General features: G+C 57.0%; 1 protein-coding gene across 1 annotated transcript; it reads left to right on the top strand.

The window, feature by feature from the left end:
* Window positions 1-8,299: 8,299 nt before the first annotated feature.
* On the top strand, window positions 8,300-9,517 carry LOC117870564 (complement factor B-like). Its single transcript, XM_034757751.1, has 3 exons — window positions 8,300-8,364; window positions 8,796-8,973; window positions 9,268-9,517. The coding sequence occupies exons 2-3, from the start codon at window positions 8,919-8,921 to the stop codon at window positions 9,474-9,476; spliced, it is 264 nt and encodes an 87-aa protein (XP_034613642.1). The 5' UTR covers window positions 8,300-8,364; window positions 8,796-8,918; the 3' UTR covers window positions 9,477-9,517.
* Window positions 9,518-9,535: the final 18 nt, after the last annotated feature.

Below are 9,535 nucleotides of genomic sequence, written 5' to 3'. Positions count from 1 at the left end.
TACATATCTACATACGTCCTGGAACTCCACGGGGGTGGGAGCGGGATGAACAGAGCCTCAGGCATGCAGGGGGAGAATGAGGGGGACCCTGGTAGGAGGTGAGGGAGAAATGGGGGGTGCATACGGCCCCTGGCGTGAGGCGCTTGGGAACATCAGGAGCTAGAATGGCAGCGCAAATCTGCCACCTAATGGCCACTTAGTAAAGAACAAGAAGTGGCTGCAAGTCAGTGCCAGGAGAGGGACAGTGAGTTGTCCCCATATAAATAGCCCCGGACCCCACCCCAGAGGGGCCTGTCCCAGGGCTGAGGAGGGGTCCCCGTGTGCCCAGCCCCCCCACCCCACCCCAGAGGGGCCGCGTCCCAGCACCAGGCAAGGGGTCCCTATGTGCCCAGACCCCCACTGCCCCAGAGGGGCCACGTCCCAGGGCCAGGTCAGGGGTCCCCATGTGCCAAACCTCCAACCACCGCAGAGGGGCCAGGTCCCAGCGCCGGGCCAAGGGTCCTCTATGAACAGCCCCAGTGCCCCACCCCAGAAGGGCTGCGTGCCAGCGCCAGGCAAGGGGTCCCCGTGTGCCCAGCCCCCGCATCCCGTCCCAGAGGGGCTGCGTCCCAGCGCCGGGCCAGGGGTCCCTGTATGAAGAGCTGCCCCTCACCTCTCGTGTAGATGCCTCCTTTCCCCCTCCCCCCAACAAGCTTGGCACCCTCCATCCCTGCTGTTCTGCCCACTCCCCTCCCTGCTTCTCCCCACTTCCTCCCTTCCCCCATCCTCACCCCCCAGCCCCCTCCCCACCCCACGCCTCCCTCCAGCCCCCCACTCTCCTCACTACCCCCCTCCAAATCCCCCCTCAGGAGCCTCCCTTCCTCCTTCCCTCCACCTATCTCCTGCATCTCCATACCCCCTCCCCACTCATCCCCCCTGTCCCCTTTACTCTCCTCCTCTGCCCTCGCCCTTCCACACACCTCACAGCCCCCCATCTCCACCACAATCGCACCTTCCCCCTCCACTCCCCCCACAGCCTCTGCCTCCCCCTCACAGCTCCTTCCACACACCCCACAGTCCTCCTCACCCCCACACTCCCCACAGCCCTCTCCTTCCCCCGCCCCCTGTTGCCCCTGGCAACAGGCCCCATTTCTCAGCTCCACAATCCCATAACCCAGGCAGGCGGCCATGTTGACGCAGGCCGTGAAGGCCAAGGTGGCCAGCGCCATGCGTTTGTCGGCCCGGCCCGGGAGGGTGCACTCCAGGACCGAGGGGCAGGCTGGGCTCCCTGGGACGCAGCGGAAGGAGGTCGCCAACATGGCCGGCATCTGCAGGGCCAGCACAGCCCACAGGAAGCTCATCTCTGTGGCCAGGAGCAGCCCCACACACAGGCCAAAGACCAAGTGGCGCCAGGGCTCGCCAGCGGCCGTCTTGGATTGGTCAAGTGGCTTGGCGTTGTCGGCCATATTGGCTGCCTCGAGCGGCTTGACATCGGTGGCCACGTTTGGTCCGGCAGCCATATTGGATGTTCCAGCAGGTGCCGACCCCTCCACGTCCCTGTCCACTACAAACACCTGGACGTTCCTGCTCCGTACGAGCTGCATCAGCCCGATGGTGAAGATGGTGGCCAGGAAGGCGAAGCCCCAGATGCTGAACATGGGGGCCGGGAAGTGTTGGTTGTAGCAGAGTGCATTGCAGAAGGTCTGGGGCCCGGCCTTTTCCGAGAGCCAGTCGCAGGCTAGGATGGACTGGTCCGAGTCCCAGGGCCCGCTGGCCAGGACCAGAGTCACCAGGCGCAGGCCAACGAGGAAGTACCAGGGCGTCAGGCCTTGGCAGCTGGTTTCCGTCGAGAGGCACCCCAAGGCCGGCTGGAAGAGCCGCGAGACGCCAGAAAAAATTGCGGCCATCTGCGGAGAGAGAGAGGCCAGAACACCCTCCACTGCCTGTCTGGCTCCCTCGCTTTTCCCCGTCCTCAGTCTCTCGTCTTCTTCCTTCCTATTCCCCTCTTTCACTCAGTCTTTCCTTCGGCCTCTTTCTCATTCCTTTCTTTCTTTGCTTTTTCTCCTCTCCTTGGTTTCGTTTTTCTTTCTTTCCTGTTCCCTCATGCCACTCTTCCTTTCTCTCTCTTTTCTCATCCACTCACTCCTTCTTTGTCTTGTTTTCGCATTCCCTCTTTTCCTTCTTTCTCATTCCCTGGTTCCCCTTTCTCTCCTTCCATTATTTTCTTTCTTTTTTTTTGTTTCATTCTCTCGTCCTCTTCTTTCTTTCTTTCTTTCTTTCTTATCTCCTTGTTCAGACCTTTCTTTCCCTTCTTTTCTTTTTCTCTCTTATTCCCTCATTCTGTTTCTTTCTTTCCTTCCTTCTTTCTTCTTTTTCTTTCCATAATTCCCTCATTTTCTTTCATTCATTCTTTCTTTCTCTCTCCCTTATTATTCCCTCATTCTCTTGCATTCATTCTTTCTTTCTTCCCCTTACTACTTCTTTCTTTCTTTCTTTCCCTTATTCCCCCATTCTCATGTTTTCTTTCTTTCCCTTGTTCCCTCTTTCTTTATTTCTTTTTTATTCCCATTTGCCTTTCTCCATGTCTCCCTAGTCCGTCCCACATTCCCTTTCACTCTCCCTCTTCTCCTGCAGCTCTGACTCAATCCAGAACCAGTCCAACTGCATCTGGCCCCACCCTGGCAAGGAGTTCTCTCCTGACTTTTCCAGCTCCCTGTCCCCTTGCCCGGGCCATGATACACACACCTGGCACCCCAACCCTCTTACGCCAGCCTGGGGGGCGCGACACTGTGACAGCAGCTCACAACGCCCCCTGCTGGATTTCCAGCCACCTCCCACCCTTGCAGCCCTGTGTCCCAGTACCTGTTCCGCTCATGGAGTCTCTCTTTCTCTCCCTCTGTTCGTCCTCCCTCTCTTATTTCCTTCCTTCCCTCTGGGAGAATCACAACACGAGCCAGTTGCCTCCGCCCCCCACCCACCTTGTGCCCCAGTCCATGTTGTGAACTCAAAACACAATACAACAAAGGGAAACCTGCCAGCACTTCACAGATTCCTCTGCAGCTAGGACAACCCAGGAGTCCTGGCTCCCACCCCCTGCCCTGACCCACTCCCTAGACCCCACTCCCCTCCCGCAGGAGTCCTGGCTCCCATCCTTCCCCTGCCCCAGCTCCCATTCCACATTCTCTCATATTTAAGTTGAACTTTGAGCATATTGGGACAATCATAACTTTTATAAACCAGTTTTCATCATTTTAAAAAGAAAAATAAGCAGTTTGATAAATGTTTGAACCACAAAAAATCAGTCCTATACGACCCAATTCTGAAAGCAATTTGAAGTGGGAGGCTCAGTACAGGTGCAGAGGGGTCCCCATATAAAAAGCCCCTACACCCCTTCCCAGAGGTGACCACATCTCAGTGCCAGGCAAGGGGTCCCCATATAAACAGGCCCCATGCCCTACCCCAGAATCACTCACATCTGAGCACCAGGTGAGGGGTCCCCGTATAAACAGCCTTTGTGCCCCACCCCAGAGGTGACCACATCTCAGCACCAGGTGAGGGATCCCCGTATAACCAACTTCCATGCCCCACCCCAGAGATGGCTGCATTCTTGGCCGTCTTTGACCATGTACGGTAGCAGAGGTGCATTGTGGAAGGGGAGGAGAATTTGTTCACCCCTCCCATAAGGTCAGTCCTGTTACTAGATGTGCCCATTACTTTGGGGTATGCTCATTTATTCGGGTTACTTTTCTGGGGAAGGGGATTCTGTAATTCTATCAATGTACTGCTTGTGTCACTTGTGTTTACATATGGAGCTCTACTTCTCCCGTCTGCAAGTCCCCTCCCAATGGAGCTATCCTGCAGGACCTAGGGTCCCTAGGGCTGGGTTACTCCCACCCCAGAACCAGATGAACACACCCACACGTACATTAACAGAGCAAGTCTGAGCGGAGCGGGTCAATCAGCACTGTCAAGCTGACCCCTTACATGTCTCTGGACTCAGTGGCTGGAGGAAGCAGCACTTTCAAGCTGTCTCTCCTTCTATGCTAGGGTTACCATATCTCATAAATAAAAAAAGAGGACCCTCCACGAGCCCTGGCCCCGCCCATTTCCCCACCCCTAGCCCCGCCCCAAATCCACCCCTTCCCCGCCCTAACTCCGCCCCCTCCTCCCTCCCACTCCCAGCCAGGGGGAAAGGGCTGCCCCAGCGCTACCGGCTTCAGGGTTTGCTGGGCAGCCCCCAGACCCTGCGCCCCCAGCCGGCACTTCCCCAGCGCAGCTGGAGCCTGGGAGGGGAAGCGCCCAGCCGGGGGTGCAGGATCTGGAGGCTGCCCAGCAAACCGTGAAGCCGGTAGCGCTTGGGCTTCGGGAAGCCCCAATGCCTCCGGACCCTGTGCCCCCAGCCGGGCACTTCCCCTCCCAGGCTCCGGCGGCGCAGGGTCCGGAGGCATGGGGGCTGCCCGAAGCCCTTGGCGCTCGGCTCTTAAACAGAGCCGAAGAGTCAGGGAGGAGCAGAGCCGCCATTTTCCCGGACATGTTCGGCTTTTTGGCAATTTCCCCCGGACGGGGGTTTGACTGCCGAAAAGCCGGACATGTCCAGGAAAAAGAGGACGTATGGTAACCCTATTATATGCCCCTGGGCTCCATGGACTGGGTCAAGCAGCACTTTCAAGCTGTTACCCTTATGCGTCCCAGATTCAGCACGTCCCTATCCCCAATCTCACAACACAATTGTACTGGCAGTAACCTACTTGATGAGCAAACCCCACAGTATTTTGGGCGCTGCAGGGATCTTCAGCTTAGGTAAAAGAAGCGTTGCTTTGGGGGGAATGGGGGAAGCTAAAAACACAAACGAGTAAAGTTCAGCAAGAGAGAGAGAAGCAACCAACTTAACCATAAAATTATTTATTGAATAATAGTGATAACTACACAAGGAGCTAAACCAACACAACATACACGATTAAAGGTTAATACCTAAGGTAGAAAGGAAAACAGAGAGAGAGAGAAAGAGGGGGGGTCTCACCCACTCCATGAGGCTTGAACTGGTCGGGGTTCCCAGATGATGGTGGTAGCTGAGGGTCCCGAATGCTGGAGACAGGCAGAGCCCCCAGCACGATCAGCCAGGAGAAGATGGAGTTCCAGTGGAACTGATGCATAGTTTGGATCTAAGCATCAGAACCCTGACTGGAGGGTGAGTAGGGATTTTTGTAGAGAAATTACAATGGTTGAAGGGAGAACACTAGATTTGTTTATAGGTAAGCTGATGACTCAAGGGTTTTCTTTAGACTAGACAATAGGCGCTGATCACTCTTGGCTATGGGTGGTGTTTTCTTCCAGGGAGCTCACAGTGCAACTAGGCTGCTTCAGTATTTGGATATCAATTAAGGATTCATTACTAGAATTGGTCTGATAATTGCTGAGCTGGGTGTGTGCAGACATAGGTTCATTAGCATCTGGAGCAGAGATTCCCAGGATGCAGTGCGTCCCTGCTTTTTCTGGTCCCAGAGTTCAGTGTGGTTCTCTGTTCTCCCTTCTGTATGTAAATTGAGATGTCTCCCTGTCCCATCTTCCATGCAGATGAGGCTGGGGAAGTTGTCCCTGTTCTCCATTCTGTATGCTAATGGAGATGTCTTCATCTTGTCACCCTTGTCAGGAGAGGTCTAGGTGCGTCTCCCAACACCCTTCACTGCTCTCTGCAAGTTTTCTTCCTCCAATGGGTTTTGGTTTAAGCAGAGGCTGGGGGGAGGGGTGTCTTTCATGAGTCAGGCTAGATACTGCACCCTGGTTCCCCAAGAACACAGAGGTGTCGGGTATCAGTCCAGGCTCCCCTCTGTGTCGGTGCCCACACCCATGTCACTGATGGTAGATAGATGGGGGTCTTTGCTCTGTGAGAGGGGTCTGCTCAATAGTCCATGATTCTACAGGTTCCCTCCTTTTCTTCCCCTCCCCCGCCATCTTGGGTGGCCATCTTGGATACGCCAATCACCTTGAGCTGGGCGGACATCTTGGATACGCCAATTACCTTGAGCTGGGCAGCCATCTTGGATATGCCAATCATCTTGAGCTGGGCAGCCATCTTGGTTACGCCAATCACCTTGAACTGGGCAGCCATCTTGGATATGCCAATCACCTGGAACTGGGTGGTCATCTTGGATACCCCAGTCACATTGGGCTGGGCAGCCATCATGGATATGTCAACCAGCTTGGGCTAGATGCTTGTCATGGATACACTAGCCAGTTTGGGCTGGGCAGCCATCTTGGATATGCCAATCACTTTGGGCTGGGAAGTTATCTTAAATCTTTCAACCAGTCCCTCTTTCCCCCACTCCTTACTCCCCTTCTTCCCACACTCATTCCCTCACCCCATCTCCCCTGGCACTGGGCCGCCCTCCCCAGCCTTATGATCCCATAGGCAAGACAGGAGGCTATATTGACACAGGCCATGAAGGCCAGAGTCACCAGCGCCATCTTCTTGTCAGCTTGCCCTGACAGGGCACACTCGAGGGCAGGGGGGGGGCCCAGGAAGGCACTGGAAGTAGGCCCCTGACACCAAGGGTAACTGTAGGGCCAGCATAGCCCACAAGAAGCCCAACTCTGTAGCCAGGAGCAGCACCACACATAAACCAAATGCTGGGGAGCGCCAGGCTGAGCTGGCAGCCATCTTAGCTCCTGTAGTGGCCATCTTGGACTGGCCAACCCATTGGGACTCAGAGTCCATATTAATTATGTCAACCCAGTTGGCTCCAGTGGCCATATTAGGCTCTCCAGCCAGCTTGGTTTTGGCAGCCATGTTGGGTTTGGCAGCCATATTGGTTGCATCAGTTGGTCCTGCTAACTCCTCGTCCCCTCTGGCCGCAGCCCGCCGGCCGAACTGGGCATGAATCAACATCATGAGGCCCACGGGGAGCAGGGTGGCGAGGAAGTAAGCCCCAGGCCAAGGAGATGGGGGCTGGGAAGCGCTAGTTGTAGCACAGGGCAGCACAGAATGGTTGGAAGTCCCCATTGACCGAGGTACAATTACAGGCCAGGTCTGGTTTCACTGAAGCCCACGGCCCGTCAGCCACAAAGAGAGCAAAGAGGGGGAGGCCCAGGAGGAAATACCAGGGGACCAGGCTGTGGCATCGGGCATCCCTGCCCAGGGTGACCAGAGCCGGCTGCAGGAGACGGGCCAGGACAGCAATAACTGCAGCCATCTGCGGGTTGGGGGAGGGAGGATTAGAGACAGATTTGGGAGTAGGGCCCCTAAAGTTCCCTCACTGCTCCTCCTTGCTTCCCTTCCTTCCTTCTCACACCCTTCTTTGTCTCGTTCCCTCTTTCCTTCTCATTCCCTCTTTCCTGTCTTTCTTTCCCGCATTCATTTCTTTCTTCCCTTCTTCCCTGCTTTCCCATTCCTCTGCTCAGCTCCTCTGATGTCTCCACACCTCACACCCCACCTCGTGCTCCCCAATTCCCATCCTTCAACCCCTGTCCTGGGACTTCCTCCCACCCTGCCCCTGCCCACCCCACATCAGGTCTAGGGATCCATCCCCTCTGCTCCCCCCAAGGAATCAACCCCTACTTAGCCCCTTATGGTTGGGGCCGGGGAGGCTGCTGAGACAGCTGGGCCCTCAAAACCTACCTTCTCCGGCGTCTTTTTCTCTTTCTTTCTCTGTGTCTCGACCCCACTATCCTCTCTTCTGATCAGGGAGAGTTCCTCCCTCCGGTCAGCTGCCTCCCTCTCCCCTTCCCTTTTTCGGTCACCTGAGGGGCTGTGATTTCTCCGAACACCCAACAACCAGAGCAGGACAGCAAAAAGGAAACATGAAGTGAAACCCCGTGCAGGGAACCAGCTCCCAAAATATCAGCTAACTCCAGTGCAGCTGCACCCAGCCCGCTGCGCAGATCTTAGAACCCAGGAGTCCCGGCTCCCAGCCCCCACTCCTGTAACCCCCTGGACCCTGCTCCCCTACCAGAGCTGGGATAGGACCCACAAGTCCTGGCTCCCAGCCCCCCTGCTCTAGCCGTTGGACCCCACACTCCTCCCAGAGCTGGGGAGAGAACCCAGGAGTCCTGGCTCCCAGCCCCCCCTGCTCTCACCCACCAGACCCCCATCCCCTCCCCTCCCAGAGCCGGGAGAGAACCCAGGAGTCCTGGCTCCCAGCCCCCCCTGCTCTAACCACTAGACCCCACTCCCCTCCCAGAGCTGGAGAGAGAACCCAGGAGAACAGGATGTGTAGCAGGATGGTGAGTGTGCCCATAAAATCGATATCTAGGTGGGGCTGGGCTCGGCTCAGGCCGGCACCTCCCTCCTCACACAGTGTGTGTGTGTGTGTATAGACATACAGAGAGAGGAGATCAGCAGACAGAATCCAACCCCACCCCCATCAGCTCTGAGCACAGCCCAGCCAGGTACGAGAGAGGGGTGGGAGTGGATCATGGGGCCTGTCCCTTCTGGGCAGCGTGGGATTCAATCTGGCCTCAGACCGGAGCACTGACTGGCTCAAGGGAGTGGGAGTCCAGGTTTTCTGACTCCGTTTCCTTTTCAGAGACAGAGGAGGAGGGGAAAAGGGGGAGGGTAGCCGAGATCTAGGGTGCAGAGAAACCCAGGACTCCTGAGTTCTCTCCCCAGCTCTGGGAGGGGAGTGAGGACTAGAGGGTTAGAGGGGGCTGGGAGGCAGGAGATGGGGTTCTATCCCAGCCCGGGGAGGAGAGTGGAGTCAGGTGGGTAGAGTGGGGATGGGGATTGGGAGGGGAGGCAGGACTCCTGGGTTCTCTCCCAGCTTGGGGAGGGATAAAGCAGCATCATTTTCTGGGAACCACATGCCATTTCCTCTTTCTAGCTTGAGGTTTCAGAGACCAAAATATCAGCTCCCACCCTCCTTCCCCCACTCCGCCTTCCTACACAGCTGGGAAAGGAGCCTCTGTTCTCCCCACTGCTCCGACCCCCCAAAGACTCTGGGGCCATGGAACACATCCCCTTCTTCCTCCTCCTCTTCCTCCTCCGACACAGCCTGTGTGGTAAGAAATTCCTCCTCCACCTCCCAGGGGGTCTGGGCCCTCCTTAACTCTGACCCTCACTCCTGACCCACAGCCCCTGCTAGCCCAGCCCTGGGTTCCCCCCCACCCCAGCTCCACCAGTGCCCCTCACTCCCAACCCACAGCCCCTTCCAGCCAAGCCCTGGGTTCCCCCCCCCAGCTCTAACGGTGCCCCTCACTCCCGACCCACAGCCCCTGCCAGCCCAGCCCTGGGCCCCCCCAGCTCTGCCAGTGCCCCTCACTCCCGACCCGCAGCCCCTGCTTTTTCTCTCCCAGATGCAGTCTGCAGGGATGCGGAAGGGATCCAAGGGGGTGAGGTCGTGTACCCCAAGATCCGAACCAATGGCAGTGTCCTGGAGTATCGCTGCCCCCCGAACAGCTACGCCCACCCCGTGAGCTGGAGGGTCTGTCAGTCCAGTGGGAAGTGGTCGCCTCTGAGGAATGCCTTCGAGTCAGCCCAAAGGCCCTCCTGCATCAGTGAGTAGAACCCAGGAGTCCTGGCTCCCAGCCCCCCCTGCTCTAACCACTAGACCCCATTCCCCTC

This window comes from Trachemys scripta, unplaced genomic scaffold (assembly GCF_013100865.1).
Source record: "Trachemys scripta elegans isolate TJP31775 unplaced genomic scaffold, CAS_Tse_1.0 scaffold_35, whole genome shotgun sequence".
Classification (NCBI taxonomy): domain Eukaryota; kingdom Metazoa; phylum Chordata; order Testudines; family Emydidae; genus Trachemys; species Trachemys scripta.
The sequence above is the reverse complement of the archived record's forward strand: the minus strand, read 5'-3'. Positions and strand labels throughout refer to the sequence as shown.